The 25,031-nt window shown below is 40.4% G+C and overlaps 1 protein-coding gene across 4 annotated transcripts; it reads left to right on the top strand.

Annotated features, from left to right (window-relative positions):
* The first annotated feature begins 2,417 nt into the window (after positions 1-2,417).
* crtc1b (CREB regulated transcription coactivator 1b) lies at positions 2,418-21,405 on the top strand. Of its 4 annotated transcripts, none has more exons than XM_049587644.1 (14): positions 2,418-2,566; positions 4,419-4,535; positions 5,019-5,146; positions 6,074-6,133; positions 6,414-6,508; positions 7,355-7,425; positions 7,528-7,571; positions 8,728-8,951; positions 9,641-9,792; positions 9,978-10,220; positions 10,830-10,916; positions 13,962-14,048; positions 14,137-14,311; positions 16,076-21,405. In XM_049587644.1, exons 1-14 carry the CDS (start codon positions 2,441-2,443, stop codon positions 16,285-16,287), a joined length of 1,821 nt encoding a protein of 606 aa, XP_049443601.1. In that variant the 5' UTR covers positions 2,418-2,440; the 3' UTR covers positions 16,288-21,405. The 4 variants fall into 4 exon arrangements, with proteins under 4 accessions (XP_049443601.1, XP_049443600.1, XP_049443603.1 ...); XM_049587643.1 differs by having other exon boundaries at positions 7,340-7,425; XM_049587646.1 differs by lacking the exon at positions 4,419-4,535 and having other exon boundaries at positions 7,340-7,425.
* Positions 21,406-25,031: the final 3,626 nt, after the last annotated feature.

The following is a 25,031-nucleotide window of genomic DNA, read 5'->3' as shown; positions in this document are numbered from 1 at the left end:
TGCATTCATTCCTTCTAAGACAAGCTCAGGGGTTTAGTGTTTAGAGAGAGGGCGGTATGACAGAGCAGAGCTGGGATTTTGTGGTAATATGGTATCTGCAGTGTTACTAGTTTATCTCTGCTAAATAAAATATGTCCTTTTCTCTTAACCAGTGTTGCATTATTAAAGCTACAGAAAAACACCTGCTGTTGCTGTTTTAGAAACCGTGTAAAAGAACCAACCCATTACAAAACACACTAGATGTTTTCAAATTAAATTATAGGTGAGTTTTGGGGAATGCAACAAAAACTCTCAAAGATAATTGGAGTTAGATGTATCCTGTTTAGGTGGAATTTAATTCTGTTGTGGAAAAGATGATGCTCAAGCCACTGAGCATCATGGGCATTACCTCTCACCCCTTTCATGCCTCGCTGGATGAAAACAGGAGCACCTTTAGCAACAGTCTAATACCGTCAATTTGCGCTGCTTAACGCTACCGGAGTATCTTCCCCCCCTGTGGTCATTAGTCTGTACAGCTCCTCTGTCTTTTGTTTTCTTTTTTACCTCACGGCAGTGATAGCCGTGGCCAGAGGCATTATGTTTTCAGGTTGTCCGTTTGTAGAATTTGTTAAGGGGATTTCGTCAAATTCAGCACAAATGTCCACTTGGACTCGACGTTGAACTAATTGGATTTTGATGGTCGCTGTTACCTTGCTTCCGTCTTATCTTGTGAAGGCAATATGTCAAGAACGCCTCGAGGGAATTTCCTCATATTTGGCACAAACGTCCACATAGAGTCAAGGGTGAATTGATTAGGATTCAGGGGTCAAAAGTCACTGTGACTTTGTGACAAGTTTTTTTGGCCATAACTCAAGGATTCATTGGCTGATTCTGACAAAAATTTTACACAAATGTCTAATAGGAAGTGATAAGTGATGACATTTTACATGCAAAGGTCAACTTCACTGTGACATCATAATGTTCTGCAAGAACGCTTTTCTTTCCGCTATGCAAAGCCATAACTCCAGAACAGAAGGGGAAACGTTTGATCAGATACTGAATTGGTGACACTAGTCTAGAAACTGTGCTGATTGTATTGATCCTCTGTGCTTATGTAGGAAGACATGTGAAGCATATATGTTTTCACAGACATGAATGTACAGTAATCTGTATGTGTGTATGTGGCATAAAACAGCGAGGCAGTATTTCTAGTTTTTATTTTATTTTATTTTATTTTATTTTATTTTATTTCCCTGTAGTTTGTAACATTTGAAACATAGCAACACAGATACACCTTTACAGTGTCAATACATTGCTTGTAAACTGAAACATTGTTACTCTGCATTTTTATTACTCAATACAGCCTTTTCGAACATTTGCTCTTTTATATCCTCCTGAGACCCTGTGTCCTCATTTTAAGACATTATATTTCATGTTTACTGGACTTTATACTTAGTTCTGCTTCCTTTAGACCTGTTGTCCTCGTGTGTGGACACTTTTTTGTGCCATCTAGTGGAGGCAAAACCACAATACACTAATCCATGTGAAAACAAAATGGCAGCCATGTCTGCCAAGTCAGTTTGTAGTGGGCCCCAACACGAAAGTGGACAAGGTACAAAACCTGATTAAATTTAATGGTTGAAACTTGTTTATTTATGATTAAAAACATTTGTAGTTTGATATGCCATACAAACTTTACCAATTTTAGCAACAGTAACAAGCTAGGACGTTGTTGATCAGAAAGTACTAGTTTTAAGACATTGGGACTTTATTATTGTTGACAATGTTTAGTTTTTTATACTTATCAGATCCTACTAATCTCAAACAGCGAGGAGAAATAAAAAAAATGCAAACTAAACAACAGTTTGAGTTTCCGGAGGATATTTAATTGTTATGCACATGTACTTTATTTTAATCTACACCGATCAGCCCAAACATTATAATCACTGGCAGGTGAAGTGAATAACATTGATCATCTTCAAGTTCTGCTGGGACACCACTTGACACGCAGCACCCATCCAAACACTGCCGTGGACCTAGTACCTCCTCCCCCCCCCCCCCCCATGTCAACAATGCACCTTGATGGCAGGTGTTTGGATGAATGAAGTGCTTCATGTGGCATACACATGAATGCCAGGACTTTCCCAGCAGAGCATGACATTGAAACGAGATGGTCAGTATTGTTCATACCTGTCAGTGGTTTAATATTTTGGCTGATTGGTGTATATGCACAATATATTTGCACCGTGTTGAGTATATGCCACTGTATCCTTCAAGCATCTTGGGTCAAAAGCAATCTCATCTTATCCTCCTCACCCTCCCTGGCTCACTGCCACCAGCTGATGCAAAAGTCCAGAACATCAACACACCAGAGTCGTGCCGCTGACCGTGCGTGATGACGACACCAGAAGGCCCCGGCGTGGTGTGTAACGTAACATTCCATTGAGAAGAAGAGGGAAAGATGGCGTCCTCTAACAATCCTCGCAAATTTAGCGAAAAAATCGCTTTGCATAATCAGAAACAGGCGGAGGAAACCGCTGCGTTTGAAGAAGTGATGAAAGACCTGAACATCACCAGAGCCGCGCGGGTAAGACCTGCACACCCCGGCTGTTTACAGTTTGTTGCATCGCTGTTTGGCAGCTGTCGAGCGCTGCGGAGATAAATTTGAGCGCTGGGATGCTAAGTAGCTAAAGTTAATACAAACGTCCTCGGCTGCATCACTTCAACACCACCAAATTAGGCTTTCACCCTGCGTGTTTGAAACCATGTCGGCGTCATTTAGATAAAACAGGACAGTCGCGTGCAGCGTTAACTAGCTTAGCTTAGCTAGCTGTAGCTGTGAATAATGTGCACCTGTGCTGTGTGGCTGCTTTGGACAGTCACTGCTGTCATTTCGTTAGCAAACAAATCGTCTGACATGTAAATAACTGCAGAACATGATGTTAGGGAAGTCAGCTACTGGAAGATAAATTAAAGCAGTGTCTCTAAGAGGGCTAAGTTAGCATTTGCTAGCCAATCAGATGTTAACCAGCCTTCCGTGTTAGAGCCAGCTGTGATTTACCCCCTGATATTATTAGCTCCACATTAACGTTACCCCAGTACTTTAGCTTTGAACTATATGAGCTAGCTATTGTTATTATTACAATAAGCAAATATCAGACTCGTGGAAAATAAATGCAGCTGTCGTAGTTTAATTTATAACTGTAATGTTAAGTCAAGATAGCTGTGACAACTTTCTCCCATTAACAGTAAATATATCCCTTAACCACAAGGGTTGCAACTAATGATTCATTTTTATTAAATCATCAATTTATTAAGCAATAATGCCAAATGTTTTGGTTGCTGCTTCTCAAATGTTCTGCTTTTTCTGTTTTATGTAATAATAAACTGAATTCCTTTGTGTTTGTTGGACAACACAAGCAATTTAAAGACATCACTGTGGGCTCTGTGATGATTGTCACAATTTTCTGACATTTTATAGACTCAGGAAAATAAGCAGATTGATTGAGGATGAAAACAATATAATTGCCGCCTCAGTTTACTCTATAAAGTATCAGAAAATAGTCAAAAATGTCCGTGACAGTCAACGAAACTTGACCTAATTGAATATCTTCCAACAATGAAGCATTCAGTTATAAAATCATATGAAACTGAACAAAGCAGCAAATGTTTCAGAAGCTGGAACATCAGTGTGTTTGGATTTGGATTTGAATTTTTTTGACTTACAAAATGACGGAGACGACTAATCCATAGAACTGAATTGTTGGCCATTATTTTTTTTTGGCAATCAAATAACCAACAAATTGCTTCAACCACAAGAGAGGGAACGTCTCATTGCCAGGAAACATTTGGGCTAATTTTTGGCCTGATTGCTGGAAATGATGCCCATTTACCACATGCTGCATCAGTGTAAACCTGAGCTGTACTGTCATTTACCACAGGGAAAAAAAAACGAAATTAAGTAGTCAGTTTTGTGGTCTCTGCCAGATTTCTTTGTGTTTCCATTCCAACACCAATCCATTGCATTTGTTCAGATCATTATCAACTTCATTACTGGTAAAAGAGGACGTCCATCACAGTGTTTTTGTAATTACATACATGACTTTTGTGACTGGTTTTGTGTTAAGACACGTGGCTAATGTAATCACCAGGTGTGTTACATGGAAAGACTGTGATCACACCAGCTGTCAGTCAGGTGTCATTCACATCAGCTGATGTGATCTTTTTTTCTTCGCTATGAAAGATGTTGTCTGCCTCTTGATTGTTCACGAAACAGCCAATCTGCCTGTCTCATCATGTTTCATCTGTCAATTAATGGACTCATTAATATTTCATCTCACCACTGTGGACTGGCAGGCATCATTCATTTTTAGCATCACTTTATTTGTGAATCAGATCAATCATTCACTCATGCTTTCATGCAATTTTACTTTGCACAGTTGCAGTTACAGAAGACCCAGTATTTGCAACTAGGGCAGAATCGTGGACAGTACTATGGAGGCTCACTGCCCAATGTCAATCAGATTGGAAATGGCAACATTGACCTGCCTTTTCAGGTGAGCCCTTAGCCTCTCTCGGCTGGTAAATGGTTTGTTCTCGATCAGTGTACCTTTCTTAGCTGTTGGCGATAATATTGGACATACAAAGGTTGCAGTTATCTGTAGTATTGGTGAAAGATTGGCTCAAAACAGAGAAGTCTGCAGGCTCAGCCTAGGCTATGATGGCAGTAAAGCTGCTGGTCAGAGCTGCATAGTCCGACCAGGTTTTTATCACGGTTCAGGGGCGAAAGGAAGCCAGAAACCAGTCCTACCCTGCAGTGTAATTTGGTTTCTAAATTTTAAAGTATACCATTGCTTGTCATGGCTTTCCATCTTTAAATACATTTGCCAACTCGAGCATCAGTATGGGGGGCCCATGGCTTGACTCATTTTGAAATGAACACATTTGCACCATTAATCCTAAAACATGATCCTAAGAGGTAGTGTTGTTGTGTGATAGGCTGTCTTGCTGGCCTCATTCACTCACTGTGTTCACTCTAGAACTCTGTGCTGGATACCAGCCGGACAACCAGGCACCACGGGCTGGTGGAGCGTGTTTACCGTGACCGGAACCGCATCACATCTCCTCACCGCCGGCCGCTGTCAGTTGACAAACATGGACGCCAGATATCCTTTTTGTTGATTTGTTTTGGAAGCATGTGGTGTTGAGGATGTTTTGACTGTGTTCATTATTGCTTTGAGGCTTCAGCGGCTGCTTGAACATCGTTCTGAAGACTGGCACCTTCAGGCTGTTGTAATTTAAGTTGACGTGTAGAGACACAACATTTTGAGTAAGTTTGAACACTGTCAATGCAGTTTTCATCTGATTTACAGCTCCTTCTCTAGCTTTGCTTTAATTTACTAGGAACCCAAAGTGGTCACTGCCAGATATACAGTGACATTTCTTGAGAACGACAGTTGTCATATGAACTTGAAGTCATATTTGGGGATCTTAATTATATAGGAGGCTCCTTCATCTCTAGTTTTTCATCTATGTTTGCCATACAGTGATATACAGGCTGGGCTTATAAGACTAGCATGCTTACGCTAGCAGTCAGTAACAAAAACACACTTTTACCTATCAAAACATAGTCTGTAATTATAACGTATTACACTAAATACATCCTTAAACCGAAACAAGTCATGTCCCAAATAGGTTTTAATGAATGAATAAAAAAAACAAGCAATCGAGACCTGACCTGGGTGATGCAGTGCAGATTTGCCTGATTAACATACAGTGGTTTCTCAATGTTATATTTAGGGATAACACATAACAAAAGCCGCCAGATTCACCACATAGATTGAGAGCCTGATATTCATTACAGTGAATTGTTACACTCCTGTTGACAAGATTATTCTTAGAAATATATTAGACAACAAGACAGTGACTGAAGCCTTTTCCAAAGTAATGGGATCCCAATAACACTTATGTGTGTGTGGGCATTCATTATGTATCAGGTCTATTAGGTGGAATGAGCCAACGGACATGAAACTATGGATTAGCTGAGATCCACTTTTCATTCCCTCTACTTTATTTGCCTTAACTAAATTCACATTGACAGCTGTCCTTACAGCTCAGTTTACCTCTCCCCACCGCCAGACACGAGCTGGAGAAGGTAAGCCACCTCCCCCTTGTCCATTTGCCAAAATGACAGCTAAGGCACATAACAGCTCAGTTATAAAAATTCATTTACATGCCTCTGCTGCTGTGTTGGTGCAACATTTACAGACTCAGCCAACACAAAGAAGGCCACATCTTTGGCCGCACGATGGCATATAAAGATCTGTAACAGAATGTGGTTCTTGATGAATATGTTGCTGTGGAATGTGTCTCTCTGCCAGCATTGGGGATTTGGCAGTGATTTTGCTGACCTCTCATCTTTCTAACTCATCCAGGACAAATTCGGACTCTGCCTTACACCAGAGCGCCATGAATCCGAAGCCCCAGGAGGTGTTTGCAGGGGGATCACAGGAGCTGCAGCCTAAACGAGGTAATGGAAGATCCAGTTACAAAGACATGGAGCCGCTTTTATTTATTAATGTGCAATGTACTCTACAGTGTTTCCTCTGTATTTTTTTTTTTTTTTGTGCAGCTGCGGTGATTTTGAGTGACCATTCTACATTTGCCTTTTGTCCGTCTATGTTATGACTCAAGTTCTTCAAGGTTCTAGTGCTTAAATGATTTTAGTTGTAATATAACAGTTACTTTAAAACACAATGAACTTGGGGTTTTTTTGTTTTGCTTTTAGACAATAAGTCTTCATTTTGATTTCACATTTCCCTGTCAGTGGTGGCAAATTCCTTGCTGTGGTGGCGCACCACTGCTAAATGAATACCAAGGAAACACAGATGCAGTAATGTCGGGCAGCAAACCTTAAATGACACAAAAGGGTTGATGTGACAAAGAAGTAGATCTAGACTCTTAATGAAATATATATGGAGTATATATGGAGTAAATGGATACTGATCCCGGGCAAAGAACTGCCTCAGCATGCTGGGACAGTTCTCTGTAGAGAAGTAACACCTCCGAATGCAGCTGAGTCAGGATTATCTAGAGAGGAGGATCAATAATTCACTGATTATCCATGGATTATGTCTTTTTATGTGTGAGGCTCTCGTATAATGAAGCCAAGATTGGCTGGCATCCACTCAGTCTGTCTGGTGGTCACCTTGCTATTTTTAGACACTCGGGAATCTAGTGCACAGCACTATATTTCCTGCTTGACTGGCTCGAATATTGATGACTCATTCCTTGCACTGATTTGTATTGTTATTCATTTTGTCATAGCAAAGCAACTATGTCTTGCTGTTTCACTAATTAGTACTGCTGCTAACAGTGCCTGGGACGGAGAACTCGGAGTCGAATGCAGACAAGGATGCGCAGAAACAGTTATGGGATGACAAGAAGGTATTGATGGGAGAGGGGATGACTAACAAGGTGCACACTTCTCATGTATGATACATGTAAACCACATCAGATTTACAGCGCGTTGTTGTGTATTCTCCTCAGGATGATTCATCAAAGCCCAACACATGTGATGTCCCGGGAATCAAGTGAGTGGTTTATTGTTTTATTATTCTCTACAGTGAGGCACCACAGGGGCAGAGCTGCCTGTCAGTCACACAGCCATAAATAAGTCATGCTGTAAGTGCACTGATACAAGACAGCTAGGTATGCTGGAAACATGCTGGGAATTTAAGGGATACTTCACAGATTTTAAACCAGCTTTGCATCATAACACTGTTGGCTATATGTGTAAATTAGCTGTTGTAAACTTCCTCCCATCTTACCAGCGGCCAGCTCTCACTGCTCATGTCTCAGCTCAAATGCGTCATCCAGCAGATTTTTTGCTGCCTTTAGGGCTATTGCTTGAACTACACATTGTACTTTCGTATGTTCATTTCATTTGAGTATAGAAGCAGATCAAGAGAGAGGCCCGCCCCCTCTCTGTCTCTGTCTCTCAAACTCAGACCAAACTTCCGTCACGCTGTAAAACTAGACAATGCTGATCAAATGTCATCCTCAATTATGCCACTGTATTGCCTGTTTCTCGCCTCAGATGTCTTCAGAAACTCATGCCTCTTTTCCACCAAAATTAATGCTTGTAACAGGTTTCTTAAACACAGATAGGCAATAGGCTCCTTTCCATTGCCAATAGACCAGAGCTGTGTAAGCTGACAAGTATGCCTTTGTTTGAAGGTTGTTTTTTCTTGGGGGTGGGGGGGTATGTTTTGTTGTCATGTTTAACGTCATAGACGGGTCCTTAAAACAGATGTTTTAAGGACAGTCCTTTTGTCACCAGCCGGCTGCCATATTGTTTTTTGTTTCACAACGCATAAGCTTGCATTATGTCACCCACCAATAGGAGAGTTTATTGGTCTGGTGCAGCGCAGTGCATTCTGGTAGTCGTAGATTTTTAACCTATAGAGCAAAGGCAAATGTCACAGCCCTTTTTCTCTGGCTATGTAGCACTAATTTCTAAAGTATTTGTGTCTTTCTACTGTATAGACAGCTCAGTTTACTGAATATGTTGCCTCAAGTTTTATAGAAAGGGTCGTCATGTTGTAATACCACAATTAAGAAAACATCCCAGTGAAAAACCCAAAGGGTGCTGATCGGTTAGAGACGTGTTGGGGAGTAGTAGTCAGAAGTAGGGTGATAAGAGAGAAGGTTTTCTCCTGTCTGATAGAACCTGTGTTTTTTTTTTAGTATATTCCCATCACCAGACCAGGAGTTGAACCCGTCTGTGCTCCCAGCTGCACACAACACTGGTGGTTCGCTGCCTGATCTGACCAACATCCAGTTCCCTCCTCCACTGTCCACTCCACTGGACCCCGAGGACACCGTGGCCTTCCCCTCCCTCAGCGCATCCAACAGCACGGGCAGCCTGACCACCAACCTCACCCACCTGGGCATCAGCGCTGCCAGCCATGGTAATGACGACAGTTTGAGAACATTGTATAATGTCCAATTAACTTGCAGTTAAAATAGGTTTTATTATGATTAACATAATGCATGTTCCTTATTCAAAACAGCCACCAAGTGTAAGATACTAAAGCTAGAAGTGGTTTATGTGACACTGGTACCAGGCTACCTTCCTGATATTTCATTGGGGTGTACGGTATGTGATGGTATTTATGTAAAAAATGTATGACATTGTCTAGCCCACAGTGCTGTGTGTATGTTGAATATGCAGTTAACCTACTTAGTCTTGCTGGGTTTAAATACATATGGCCAGTAGAATAATAATTGAATCTGAAATAAGCAACCATCTTCCGTAGATTTTTGATGGAGGACTTAGTGACACGGAACTGACACAAACTGATACAGGTATACCACTACATCAGTGGGATGAGCAGAGATGATGTGGGAATGCATGCAGCTTGTCTGGGTTGGCTGGCTCACCTTTATTATCAAGACTCTCCAAAACAGGCGCAGAGGCATTTTCTTTTTTTACTAGTCTTGTAACGTTATCCCCACCACTCGCAGTCGCCATTTTTCTCAGCTGCCTGATCCACCAGTAGAGTATGACCTTTGGTGCCAAATGCCAAAGTCTCATGCCGGTGGCTTCAAAAAAATATGTGACAATAATACCTAATGTGTACTCTGTTTTTTCTGCCAGGGATCCCCACCTCCTCTCAGCCCACCATGACTGTCACAGCACAGCGCCGGCAGCCCCCCGTTGTGCCGCTCACCCTCACCTCGGACCTCCATCTTCAACAGTCCCCACAGCAGCTTTCACCCACCCTCTCCTCACCTGTTAACATCACACAGGTAAGGCTTAGCTATGTTAATGTTGTGGTCTTAAGGTTTGCACTGTTTGTGTTCGATGCACTCCACTGTAACACGAGCAAACTACATACTAAAGCAGCCTGACACCAGGAAAGTGAGGAGCTGAAAGTACACTCACAACAACCAGTTAATTCAGCACATATCACATTTTGTGCATCTTTCCTCAGGCCTTGCCAACAGAGTCACTGACCCTGGAGCAGCAGCTCTCCCAGTACCCCCTGTTCAACCAGCTGACGGCCCAGGCCCAGGCTCAGCTGCTCAGCGACCTCCAGAAGCAGCAGCAGGCTCTGCCACAGGGCATCCAGCTCATCACCTTACCAACACTGGCTTCCCCTGGTACCACCGCCACTGCCAGCAGCCCCTCCCCAGACAGCCAGAGCCAGACCACCGCCAGCATCAGCATTGGCTCGGTAAGAAACCAGAAGGTCCAGGCACAAAGTGGAAGCAGAGATAACGATTAATTTGATGACATGACTGGGATCATTCTGCTTATTCTTAAGCTTCTGTTCATTTTGCCACCCTATTGTTCTGGAAGTTCTTCACCTACACAGAGTACATCCCAGTTGGTTAGTGATCTTCACATCCTTTTTATGCTACTGGGCTTTTTACAAAATAGCTCACCTTCTTAGGAGAAACATCTTTATTCTGACTACCACATGCTATATTCATGTTTTTTCTAAAGAAGGCGTTTTTTCAGCTTTTCTGTGAGTTAGGCTTTTTTGGATGTTGTTAATTGAATTTGCAAGAAATCGGCTGATAAAATACAAAAATACACTTTACCATTAAACTAGAGTAGGACCAGCAAATCTTACTATTCCACAGTCACATTTTCCAGAAGTGAAGACAAACTGGCCAGCCGCAGAGTTGTCTCACGGTTTATCTGGTGGCGATTGGTAACATGTCCCACCTGTACACACACTGTACATGATGAGCTGATGCCCTCTCACATCCCGTCCTTTGAGATTTGTGTGTGACAGGCGTTGACGCTTAGTGCTAGCTAACCCTCTTCCCTCCAACAGTACCGCAATCAGACTGGCTCACCAGCCACTCAGTCTCCAACCTCCCCAGTCTCCAATCAAGGCTTCTCCCCCGGCGGCTCGCCTCAAGTAAGGGCCCACCCACCGAGCTAGCTGCTGTTTTGGGAAGGGCTTTGCGCCTGGGGGAAAGCTAATTGTAGATGAGTTTAGGCTGCTTTTCATCCTCTGTATCAGCAGTTAACCACTCATGGTGTCAACAGCTGCATAACTCATTCCTTCATCACCACTGTCACTGTTCACTGTGTGCATGACAACATGGCGAGAGTTGATAGATGGAAGCCCTGACCTGTTGTTATCAAGTCTTTTTAGTATCCACCACACATGATTGAGATACTTCTCTCACATGGATGAGCAGTAGTGTCATGATATGGGGTCTGAGATTGTTTGCCTGTTTTGTTTCTTCTTACGAATAGACATATAGACCAATAATAAAGTCTGTGCTACGCTGAGAGAGAAAATTAATATTTCTAAATGGCCTTCAACAGCACTCAAAACTATGAAGTGTACTAGCTGTATATTGTTTACATTTTCAACTGTGCTGCAGCACATTTTCTTGACAGATTGGTAATAAGCTCCTGCCCATTAACTGCCATATTCCTTTGTCACTGTGAGACTTCATTATCATCAGTCAGACTTAATGGTGACATTAGCCGTTTGTCTTTTGTGAGTCTAAAACTCTCTGGCTGCTAGTTGGAGCACAGAGCCAAACTCAGTTTACATCTGCAGCTTGATACACACAAACAAAACATATCACTCTCTCCACTGGGGGAAAGTCCTCAGAGCTTTATCCCGACTTCTGTAAAACATGTGGCAGAACGGCAAAGACAGCGTGCATGTGTTTTATTAATACATTTTATGTGTTTAGTGGGGTTTTTTTAAGGTGCAAGACTACTTCGTGGCAAAAGGCCACATCAAGAAAAGCAATTACTTTGTCAAAAGCAGAAAAGTGGAAAGTTACCGGCGGCAGTGTTGAAATAAAAATTGACATCAGAATATATTTTAGATTATTAAAGAGGATATGTAGTTACATGTGCTCTACGGAGTTTTCTTATAAACTAACAAAAGTTGTCTTTACACTCAGTGCTACTCAGAAAAACATGTTGTGTATTTCTGTGCACTCCGACAAACATGTTGGATACATTTCCCTCCTCATAAAAGATTTACAACGTAGATTTCTAAGTATTTTAATCCCAACATTGCTGACCTCCATGTGTAGCCAGCAGTGTTCTCCTTCACTGTCTTCTGTTGGTGCCTTGCTGCATATCTTGGCATGTTACTGCCAACTTCAGATAATTCAAATACTGTGAAGCCTTTGGCAGCAAAGTGCATGGCATCAGATCCCTGCATGTTCGCCCTGATGCAGGAGGTAAATAAAACAAGGACCAAACTAATAGAGAAACAGGTCTGTAGAGGTCAACGGCTCAGCACAGGGAACCTTTAAAGTGAGAACCAGCTCGCTCCAAGTTTATGGTATGTAAGAAGGAAAACAAAGAAGGGAGAAAGTACATTTTTAAAGGTACAGGTCAAATATAAACCCATCTAAATTCTGGGCTTTCGTGCACTGATCAAGTCACCTCTGGTGAATCAGTCACTAAAAGGCTAATATTATAAATGGTTAGACTGGGACTCCACTACAAAAAAAGCCAATCACACAGTGTTGGTGCTTTTTTCATTGCAGTCTTTTTAAGGGAAATTCCAGTATGTGTCAGCCTTTACAGTGTTCTCATACTTTTTTTCAATTGTAACGACCTGGAAAGTAACATTTTACTCTCCACTCCTGCTGTTGAGACACAGGAAACACTGACTCACCGACTGTTTGAGCTTCTTTGATTTTCCAAAAAAAGTCATCATGAGAGAAATAATCTCAAACACCTTGTATTTGAACTCAAAGTTAACACAGGAGGCAGGTTCATAAATCGTGAAATGCAGAGCAGAGTGGATCCAAACCAGCAGGGATGTGGGTTGGGCTGCAGGTTGACCCACCTACTGTGGATACTCTGTGCAGTTTGGTACAGCAGTTACTCAGAAACATGTATTTGAGAGGATTTCTGTAAGACTGAAGTCCATATTTACCAAATCTCCACTGTAGAAATACCACGGGGAAGAAATTTTCCAATTGATGAATAAACTTAAGGACAACAGCAGATTACACTAGACATTTTCGAAGAAAAGATGCATGTCGATGACGCTGAATATCTGTAGAGTGCCTTCTTTGATCTGTAACGTTAGATTTTTTGAGCTTCCTGTTACTATGAACAAAACAGAACAGTAACAGGTGTAGCTGCGGCAGCGCCTGCTTTTCTTTTGGGGCTGCAGACACTTTGAGTTTATAATTGTAGCGCCTGTCATCCTGCTAAGTATTAAAAACAGGCTTAGTATTTAACAAATTCAAGTTTTTTTATTTGATAAACGTGTGCACTTAGAAGCAAAAATGACAAATGAGTTTTATTTCTATTTAAAAAAGGCAAAGCGATGGCGTGGGCAGTGGACAAGTAATCAGTGTCTACTTGGTGTATGCTCCAACACCATGTACCTCAGACTACTGCAGTAAGCCTTCTCCACAGCAGAGGTGGCGTGTTAAGTGTTACTGTGACCGATAAAGGACAAAAATATCAGAATAACACTCGGGTGGACAAATACCAGAATTTCCCTTTAACAAGTTAATTTGTGTTGGTGTCACAGTGAACAGAGCTGCCGCGGTCAACACATCACTGTTGTGTGCCTCGTCCACAGGGACGGGACACACAACCACATGTTCATATTTCCATTTCATGATTTTGGCTTTTGTTTTTCTCATTTTAAAACTATTAGGTGTTTGTTTAATTCGAATAATATACAAACCATAACTTTTTAATTTTTCTAGTGTTTCATTAGGCTCCTCTTTTTGTCTCTGAACCGCGACAGCCCTGGTCATGAAAACCATTTGCTTTGGTCACTGCTCAGTATGACAGTTGTGTGACTTTGTGTTTTGCTTGTGTTTTCTGTTACCCCATCGCTGAAATGTCTGTGGGCCCAGATAACTCGCCTCTCTGGCTAATTCTGTCACTGTGTTTTAGTTACAGCTGCTTCCTTGACATTTGTTCTGAATTTTGTGGCTTACCTCTCTCCCTCCAGCACATTCCCGTGGTGGGCAGTATATTTGGCGACTCCTTCTATGATCAGCAGTTGGCTTTGAGGCAGACCAATGCACTCTCTCATCAGGTGACACGGAGCGCACAAACAGCAAGCAGAAATGACAGAAACGTTTCCTTCATATCGTCTCTGACTATTTTAATTCTGTGCTTTTTAGCTGGAGCAGTTCAACATGATCGAGAACCCCATCAGCTCCACCAGCCTTTACAACCAGTGCTCCACCCTCAACTACACACAGGCGGCCATGATGGGCCTCACCGGGAGCAGCCTACAGGACTCGCAGCAGCTTGGCTACAGTAGCCACGGCAACATCCCCAACATCATCCTAACAGGTAGCATCACCACGAGTGCATCAGATAAACCACGATCACACGGGCTCATTCACACACAGCTGTCTGTAGTTTCCACTGATTTGTTTGAAGCAATTAAGATGCTTTTACCAGATTACACGTCTTTGCTTTTGCTGGGTCAAACACTTTGTTGGGGTTTATACATCTGAGTAATTTCATCCCAGGATGAAATTAGCCTCTACTCTCTTATTCAAGCACAAGCTGCCTGTCATTGTCTGTTGTTGGTTTTATGTTCAAAGACTTGAAGGAATAGTTAGGATTTTTGATGTGGGGTTGTTTGTAGATGGCAGTCGGCACACCTCCAGTTTGGAGAAGCAGCCGACACGGAGTACCGACATGGAAGCTAAGCAACGTACTGCTGTGGACGGGGGCTGCAGCAAAACACATTTTAGCTACCTAAAAAGTCATCTTCAGGTTAAGCGTTATATTTATAATATTTTAGTTAGTCTGTGGACGGCACAGTGGTGTAGTGGTTAGCACTGTCGCCTTACAGCAAGAGGGTTCCTGGTTCAAGCCCTTCTGTGCGGAGTTTGCATGTTCTCCTCGTGTCAGTGTGGGTTTTCTCTGGGTACTCCAGCTTCCTCCCACAGTCCAAAGACATGCAGGTTAATTGGTGACTCTAAATTGTCCGTAGGTGTGAATGTGAGTGTGAATGATTGTCTCTGTGTGTCAGCCCTGTGATAGTCGGTGACTTGTCCAGGGTGTACCCCACCAGGTGGGATAAGCTCCAGCCCCTGCGACCCTCAAGAGGATAAGCGGTCACAAAAATGGATAGATAGTTAGTTTGCGTTATTGTGTGTGTGTGGATCTGAACTTTCCCTAAAGCATCAAATTTACTCAATAACACAAACTACTACTACTTACTAAAATATTCTAAATATAGTATTAAACTGATTTAGATTTTTTTTAGGAGGCTAAAATACATTTTGCTGCCCCCCCCCCTTCACAGTAGTACATTGCTTAGCTTCTGTGTCTGTAGTTTATGAAACAGTCTTAGAGGTTGAAAACATATACCTGGGTTGGTCAGATTAATTTGGAAGAAAAAAGGAGGCAAACAGTAAAAATGCAGCTCAAACTTTTCATTTTAATGCACCGTCTACCTGGATACCATCTCGATTCGATGTGATTCAGGCGCCTGTGATCAATATTATGTGCCCATCTAACACTTCCTGTTACAGAAGAAGCTGCCAACCCTTTTTTTTTTTGCTTTTGGCCATAAAAGATATAAACAGCACATAGATAATAAGTATAGTAAAGTTTACTTAAGCTGACTCCACTAACGCACACAAAAAAGAGTACACGGAGTAAGTTAACCCTCAGGGCTTTCTGTCAGAGAGACCCTTCTGGAAGAAATCTTTTTTAATTTAACCCAAATCATCATCTGTGTCCAAAAACTTCCTTAAAAACAGAAATGAGAGTGTGTAATACACGTAAGAGATTAAAAAAATTATTTAACCATAAGATGATTAACAAATGTAAAACTGAAGTATAAACACTAAAGTGTACATGATTTAAAATAATGAAAATATTTATGGATAATATCTAAATGTATTTTCAAAATTACAAATATAACCAGTATATAATGCAAGGACACAGTTTCAAGTTACAGTTGCAAGTTAAAGAAATCCAAAATACCTTCTTAAATGTAGTTTGAACCTGTGTAAAAATGTCCCCATATTTGCCAAACCCACCTTGTCTTTCTCAAACGTCAGCACCCACTTCTTTCTCTGATGTCACGTATCTCAGTCACAGGGGAGTCTCCGCCGAGCCTCTCCAAAGAGCTCACCAACTCTCTGGCGGGCGTTGGTGATGTCAGCTTCGACGCAGACTCTCAGTTCCCTCTGGATGAGCTGAAGATCGACCCACTCACCCTGGATGGACTGCACATGCTCAACGACCCCGACATGGTGCTCGCCGACCCCGCCACCGAGGACACGTTCAGGATGGACAGGCTGTAACGGGAGAAGCTGGCTGAGAACAAGAAGAAAAAAAACACACTAACTCGTGGATGGAGAGAAACAAAGGGCCGGATGAACCCTCTCCCTCGTTGCATGGCCGTCCAGCTGTCCGACCTTGCCCTCGACTCCGTGAAGCCCTTTGAAACGATGCGCCACCAAAAGACAACAGGGAAAAAGACATCCAGTGGCTTGCCAGGGAATGGCCTCGCTGTCGTTTTGAATGAGATTCGTCGCTCAGCGCTTTCGCTAGCCTGCTGTGTTTACAGTGTACCATTACATGCCACATATATTCCAAAAACGCACATTTGACTATGTTTGTTTTTTTTTCTTTTCATATCCACTTTAATATTTGTTTTGTTGATATTTGCTCGTAGCAGGAAGCTGCTAGGACATTGGGCTAAACCGTACCCGTTCTCACGGCTGTATAAAAAACAAACAGAAAAACACCACAGCCGGTTTGCTTGTACCGTGCAATCAAATGAATCGGTTTTCCCATCATGCCGTAACGGCTTTCTATTTCACACTCAAAGCTTTATTTTTGAGAACCAAATGTTATTTTCATCATGTACTGTATGTTTTGATGCTTTGTGTATTTACATGTTCTATTTATTTATTTAGTTAAAGATTTTATATTCCATTTCATAATTTAAATTTGATGCCAAAATGCTCTCTGTAGGCATAGTGTACAATTGCACTGATGTAATTTGTGTCTATTTATTAATTACTAACATATTTATATATGTGTTTGTTAAGCTACTTGGTTAATGAAGGAGTGCAAAACCTCCCCATAGTTGCTCTTTGGTGTTCGATGTGCCATTCTCTGATGTAGGACGTGGTAGACGTTGCCATGCTGCAGCCCAACGGTCAAATCTAAATATCGTATTTTTTAGCACAGCTCCAGAAAATGCTGCGTGCTCCAGAAATGGGTTGGTTTTACGCCACTTGAATTAACTTTTTCTGAGAAAATCATCAGGTATTTCTATTTAACTAGAAAGCAAGAAAAACACGTCCAAATTAATTTTCTGCCAGTGAAAAGCCAATATATATATATATATCCATATATATATGATATATATCCAGACTGAACTTCTTTTCGGTGAAGGAAGCCGTCTGTTTTTAAACACTAAAATCTTAAATCTTTTTAAGTCGTCACTGTGAAATCACCTGATTTTGCCTTACATGAGTATTCTACTGTTCTACTTAAGTGTCTGATGTGACAACGTATTTTCGTAACTTATTGTAACATTTTCTTGTATTTGAGAGGAACTTAACTTTTGGTCAGTGATATTTGTGGTTATGTTGTGTAAGGTTTGACAAATCAATGTACTGTATTTTGTATCGGTACAGTTTATAGCCAAATTGTTGATGTTTTTTAAAGTGGGGCAAAAAAAAAACAAAAAGAGTCAAAGGACGGGTTCGAAGTGTTTGAGAAGGAGTGCAATTATGGGGAGGCTTTTTGCTCCTTGGCAGGGAAGCTCTAACAAAAACGCTAATGGCCTCTGCCACAGAGGTCATCAATAACAAAAGTACCATGCAAAGAAGAGGGTTGAAAGATGTTAATGGTCTATTGTTGGATATTTAACAGTATGGAATGGTTGTTTTCATAAGAGGCAAACTTGCAATTTCAGAGATTATGAATATAAGGATATTTTTTATTGCAGAACGTCTGTTTACTCCGAGGAGTAAACTGGATGAAGTACATAAAGGGTCTGTTTAAGAAAGAGTGTATTTATACATGTATTTAGTATCGTATGCAACTGTTCCGACAGCACTGAGGTCGGCCCCATTCCATTCAGTGTTACAAAACTACTGAAACAGTCACACAAACAATCAGGGATGTAGTAGACTCTAAAAAAAAAAAAATTGTTTACCGAAAAATGTTTACACAAGTTTCATCTGAAAAATGTACATATTGATATCATCTCTGACTACATCTACGACGCAGTGTCCTCTGCCAAAAAAATGTGTCAAACACATTGTGTCAAAAATTTCAATCTGCCTTTGGCCTTTTGTCAGAGTTTCCCTGAGAGGTCTGTGTAGGTCTGTGGGATCATGTTTGGTATATTGTAATGTTCATGTACAGACGTGCTAATCATTTACTCACCTAAAGCGCTGTTGGGAAGATTTTCCAACCTCCCCCCTCCCCGAAAAGGAATCACGTTTGGTTACTACACACCTCCACAGTTGTACAATTTGTTTCAGTTGAAGTGTTTATCGTCTGCTGTAATCCTCCATCAAAGGTTTTGTTTGCCTTTAACAGATCTGTGATTCCTATGCAAATAAGTCAAGAAAAAAAATAACCCTTAAAGGAAAAATCCACCTCTGATTTTTTTTTTTTTTTATTGTTTCAACACGTTCAAGGAGTTGAGCTGGATTTCTGCTTCTAAAATGGTGTGGCTAAAAAAAAGAAAAGAAAATATACACAGCAGAGCTACAGAGATAAAGAACTGCGAATGGTCAGTTTTGGGCGGTTGTTTTCAACATGTTATTCATGTTGGTAGAGATGATTAATGAAGACAGCTTTAAGTAATTTAAAGAGAGGATCGTCTCCTTTTCAATAACACTAAAAAAAATTATATTGTGATCCAGCAAGGCCCTTTACAGTAGTGGAAAACAAAGTAGTAGTCTCTGAATTACCAAAAGATTAGAATTAATTGTTATTATCATAATATTTTTTATTTTATTTTATCTAATCTAATATTATCTGTCTTTCAGGGCTTTGCAGGTGCATTACTCTTTTCCAAAATAAATGACAAAGCTTTATATAAATAATCAGGGTTGAGGCAAATTACTTAGAGATCTAGTCAGAGATACTGAATACAACTTGCATGGCAATTTTTGTGATTAATGGCAATAAATTAGATTACAAAACAAAGTAATCTGTATACTTTTGGATTACTTTAATTTTAAATTATTATACAGAAAATTAAATAATAATTAAATTAAATAATAAATTTAATTAAATAATAACTAGAATAAACAATAAAAAATATTTCAATTTATTCTTTAAAAAAAAGATGGTTGCAGCCACAAAATTCCAATTTGAGTTCCACAAATATTCTTTTTTTCTCTTTGAACATGAAAAAACATTTTCAATACAAATAAAATGTATTTTTCATATTTAGCATTTACAATTTCTCAAATCAAATCCCCTTATTGATCACCGCCACAAAGTAGAGCACTTGACTAAGAAACCCAGCATGTCAGACGTGCTCTTCAAAACTACATAGACCATTGGTCATCATGAAATGGTTTAACAATTTTAAAATTGTCATAATTTAAAGACGGAAAGTTGTTATTGACAATGTAACAAATACTACCTGGACTGATTATTTTCTTCTGATGACGTTACTACCCAACCTTGTCAACAGTGAACGCCCAGCTCAGTTATCGTCTCCTTTTGAGTCGGTGGACAAATTTGTAATTTAAGATTAAGATCAACATTGTCATTTTATTTAAGAAAAGGGACTAAAAAAGAAACCTGGATGAGTTTGAGTGTTGCAGTGGTGCTATGACAATCAACGAGTGAAATCGTATGCAGAATTTTTTTTGTCCACGCCAGAGTAATAAGAAGCATAAATCCAGCTTTACTTTGACATGACGTGACATTTCTTCCTGTTACTGTAAACTTCCCACCCTGCCATACCTTGGTCAATAATTTCCTCCGTCTTTCCAGACTTCCTCTCCACCTTAACACATCTCTTCTAGTGTGACTGTTAAACATCAATTCAAAACTGCTGCAATTCTCTGTAACCCTGACGCCAAACCTGATTTACTGTTAATGTCAATGAAATGTCTCACCACAGTTTCTGAAAATATCTAAATGTATAATAAGCCAGTCATGTACAGGAGAAGAAAAATAAACTGCTAAAAAAGGCCCAGAAATGCACGACACTTTCCCAGAAGCTGTTTCTATTTGTTGGATTTTTCCTTTAAGTCACTGAAACAAAATGTAAAGAACTCCTTCTCTACAGAAAACATGTTTCCAAAGGTTTTATTCCAAAACAAAATAAGTGTTTGAGCCCAAACTTCCCTGTTGCATTTCAAGTAATGCCAGTGATTTGAGCTTTTCTCCCCCCGTCACTTCCTTCCTGTCATCCTGCTGAATACTAGTCCTTCACACTGACCTTGTACATACGCTATAGCTGAAACAAAATGCATGACTAAAACTGACAGTCAAAACCTCTAAATGAAGGCCTTCTATAGCTGCGCAGGTTTGATTTGTGTAACATAACGCTATCACAGAGTCTAAAGGGATGCATGTATGGGTTTCTCCAACTGTGCGACAGTTAACTCCTGTTAAGTGACTCTGTCACCTCCATCTCTGTATAATGCTACTTCACGAATGATAAGAGAATGTATTTTCTGTGGCACTGTCCTAGTTTTAGCCTGTTTGCCAAATGACGTTTGGAGTTATTGGTCCCATCACAGTCGGACCTCTTCTTCTACTCTCTGCTCTTCAGTCGCCCCTTCTTCTCCTCAGAGGAATCACTCAGTCTCTCTCTTCCTACCGTAGCATCTCACAGCATACACATTTACACAGTGTACAAGTGTAAACAGTCAATTCTCGTACTTAAAAAAAAAAAGAACCCGCAGTCGACCCGGCCCCCTCCTCTCCATCAGCACAACCCTTTTGGCTTTCTTGAGAAAACAGACGCAGGTTCTGTCTCGCAGAGTTTGCAGATTGGCACGTGCACTGATCGTATGCATACGTGGACTTGAATCTTCTGAAGCTTCTGCATTACGCAGTCAACTGCATGACATGATAGACACATTGAGCTGATTCTTATCCCATGTTATGTACAGGAGTTTGATCTAGCTGTGCTGAGTGTGTTTAAAGACATCAGATATGATTGTTTTATGTTGTCTTTGCCTATCATGTCAGGTTTTGGACTGTGTAAAGTGTAATTCTTGTTTTGTTTTTTTGTTTCTTTCTTTGTGTTTTTGTGCAATGTTTAGTCCACTAGTTGCTTTGCACTTTATTTGTGACTTCCTGGCTTTTGAGCAGGGACTGTTCTGCCCGATGTGAATGCTGACTGTTTCACTCCAGATGTATAGTCTGGAGATATTTTCATGTCAAAGAAAAGATGAATTCTCTATTTTCCTTTGTAAACTATATTTTGGCTTGTCTTGTTTTTTATCTGTGAAGATTTTAGGGGATGCAAAACTAGAAAGGGCTTACTCCAGTGCAGCTTGTGCTCTCGTGTTGGAAAGGAACGGCACTCCGAATGTATTTCTTTGTCGGTCATTTTTCCCCCCATATGAAATATCGCATCAAGTTTGAGCGAGATAGTACTAGATAGTAGGCCTACTTAGTTGCAACCTCAATAGTAGGCCTGCTCAAGTGAAGCAGTCTGCATCTTGACTATACTGACTGCTACTACCAAGAGTACTGTACAGTCTGACTTCATGAAATTAGCTGCAACTCTAAAAAATGCAGGTTCCATGTTTTGGACAAGAATGTGATTCCATCAAAATTTAAATATGTCAGACAACTCTTCTTTCAGGTGAGATTGTAAAAAAACATTTAGTCGTTGAAGCCAGGCCCCCAAGAAGTGCGCTGGGATTTAAAGCCAGTTGTCATAGTGGCCAAACAGTGGAACTACAGCTCCAGAGTTTTTCACATGACGCAGTTGGACCCATTGACTTACAATGGGAAAGAGACATCTGTAAATCAGTGGATACTTTGTTTGTCAAATCACAGCCCCTGCAAAATGATTTGTTCCAATATCAGATTTATAATCTGATATCTAATATAATCCATTTGGTTGATAACATTTGGAAAGTCTTAAAGAGACACAAGATTAAATATTTTTATTCCCATTTAAGTTAGTAGAGCACTAAACCAGAAGTAGCCTGCTCAGCCAGCAGAAGTCTCTAGTGCACTTGCTCTTTGGGCCCAATGATGCAGAAGTAGTTTCATACTGCAGAAACAGATTTTTCTTTGCTTCATGCACCACTGAGCAACTTTCATAGGAATAAACAGGGTCCCGCCTTCAACACTGTATCCAGGTCTCTTAATACATCTATGGTTTAGGTGTGTTGTACTGGAGAAGAGTTATGAGACATGTTTTAATTTTGATGGACTTTCATTCAGGCTCACACTATTCACACACAAAAATTAACAAATCGTCTGACGAACGTATTAGAAGCCTTTTTCAGTTGTCACAGGTCTGCTAACAAGGTTAGCTTAAAGCAGCTGTAAGGGTACAGCCACACAGGAGCGAAATTCAAAGCAAGCAGAGGGGCAAATAAAGAAATCTCTTCTGGTGACAAAGCAAATTCGCATCTACACTTTGCGTGGAGTTCAACTTTGGTGAACTTTGACCTGGGTTGGGCAGCCTCAACCAATAGCAAAGAGGCATGTGTACAGGAAACAATAATTGTTCCCCTGTTTAACTAGCTGATATTGTCTGATATTGGCCATGCAAACAACATATAACATACAAACGGGCCTACATGAGAGATGCTGCCTGGCTGGTCGTGGTTAAGGAGACAGGCATGGAATGTAAGAACATGGGAAATGTACCCTAACATAATATTTCACGGTATTAGCAAGGTAGCTAAGATTCGGTCGCAAGCTATTTTTCCATGTCAGGCACTGCCCACATTCAGCAAGCCCGGTCTCACTCCGAAATAGTCCAAATCTGGTATTTGGGCAGTGACTTGTGGCGTCATAAACCAACAAAAGAAGGCATTCTTTAATGTCAGCGTGATGCGCGACTGGTTGCTGATATAGTTATATGCCCAGAGGCAGGACAAGGACGAAAGTTAAGGCGGCGAAACACCAGGGTATCTTGCATGTCGTATGTGGACGTTAAAAGTCCGTGACCAAATGTCAGTATGTGACGAGGTCGGAGTAAGAATATGTTGATTCAGCACGAATATCGCTTCAGCAGGCGATGGTCACCTGCCAGCATTCGCTCATGTGTGGCTGTACCCTTATACTTAAGAATTTGATTTCAAGTTCGGCAGCTAACACACGTCTGGTTAAAGGAAATTTAAAAGGCAGTTATTAGGGTAAAAAGTTAAACTTTGTCTGGCAGAGTTGTGTGATCCTTTCTTGTTGGGATAACATGTCCTTCTCACTTGTTGAACATGAATTTGCATTTTGAGACTTTGCGCTAATTTCACAAAAAATGTGCTGCGTTTGAGGCTAAACACTGAAACACAGAATGCAAACTTTTCAGGCTAATAAACAAAAGTCCATTTTCCAAATTAAACAAAAAACCTCAGAATATAACTATTTAGTTTGACTCATCTGCTTGTTTTAGTCTGCGACACTGCTAACTAGCATCACTTGTTCACACAGCTGATGAGTAATGCTAGCAGTGACGCTAACATCTGGTCCCAAACTGAGGAAGCAGATGAGTGAAGCTCAAACAGGAGTCCTGTATTTAAAGGTGTATCCCAGGATAAAAGGAAAGAGTTGCTGCTCGGTCTTTACTGCTTGTTCCCAGAGTGTTTTAGGTCTGAATAAAAATGTCCCTTTAATAATATGGGGTTTTCTAAATGACTCTACAACTCTCTCTGGAAAAACACGGTTTAAGTTTCACTTAAAGCTTATAGTGAGAATAGCATAATATCACTGTTGTCCTGTAAGTCGTAGTAAAAAAGATCTGTAGTTATTTATTTGTTGCCATGTGATTCTCCTTATGTGACCATTTGTTTATAAGATGAAAGAAAAATGTCAATTAAATTGAATGTGGAAGACAGATTTTTCTCTGCACATAGTCTTGATTTGCAGAATATGCCGATTAAAAAAACAAAACTGTCCGATGTCATTTTACAACATCGCAGCGTGTTTGCTGTGGACATGCATGGTGTTTCGATCCTGTTGTATATTGTCTTTGCTATCGTTTCTATTTTGTAATCTGTATTTCCAAATGCAAAATTTAAAAGATTATTTTGGATATGTGCATGCTTGTGAAATGTTCAGAATGTTGATTTCCACTAAAAGCTGTTGAGTTTGAAAAAAAGTCACGTCTGTTACTTAAAATCTAATGTTTTATTTTATTTTGTTTATTTTTTATTTTTTTTTGCAGTATAGCTATTACCGTAAAACTTAAATTAATAGCCTGGGCTATTATTTGGGACAGGCCTTTAATTCCTTTCACACAAAACTGTTGCTCAGTAAAGATCAGGAAATACAATCAAACTGTGTATTTAAACCAGTATGAATATTACTTGTATACAAATTAGGCTGTCTGTTACGAATTACTTATTTTAGTATAATGGACATATCATGTGACAGCTTCAGAAGTTGGGAGTCACCATCTTTTTTTTCAACTCTCTTGTTTACCGTGGCGGTAAATCTGGCGCTCATGGTTTCAGCAAAATGAACTGAATGATTAAATTACCTAGAATCTAACGGAGCTAACAATATGTAGTATCTCCATACTGACAAAATTTTAAACATTTATATTTGTGTATGTATGTGCGATCTAAACAGCTAACTAACATTAGCTCAAGTGGGATGTCAACAACCTGGTTTTATACATCCAAAGAAAAAAATGAACTGTTTGGCAACCAGATCAGGCCTCTAATTGTGACAGGCCTTTATTTGTCAAAATGTGTAGCTACACCTATCAGCCAAAACATTAAAACCACTGCCAGGTGAAGTGAATAACATTGATCATCTTGATACAATGCATTGTTCTGCGGTGGAAACCTTTGGTCCTGGCATTCATGTGGATGTCAGTTGACATGCTCCACCCATTCCAACACCGTTGCAGGTTGCATCA

The sequence above is a fragment of the Epinephelus fuscoguttatus genome, linkage group LG10 (genome assembly GCF_011397635.1).
Source record: "Epinephelus fuscoguttatus linkage group LG10, E.fuscoguttatus.final_Chr_v1".
In the NCBI taxonomy this organism is placed as follows: domain Eukaryota; kingdom Metazoa; phylum Chordata; class Actinopteri; order Perciformes; family Serranidae; genus Epinephelus; species Epinephelus fuscoguttatus.
The sequence above is the reverse complement of the archived record's forward strand: the minus strand, read 5'-3'. Positions and strand labels throughout refer to the sequence as shown.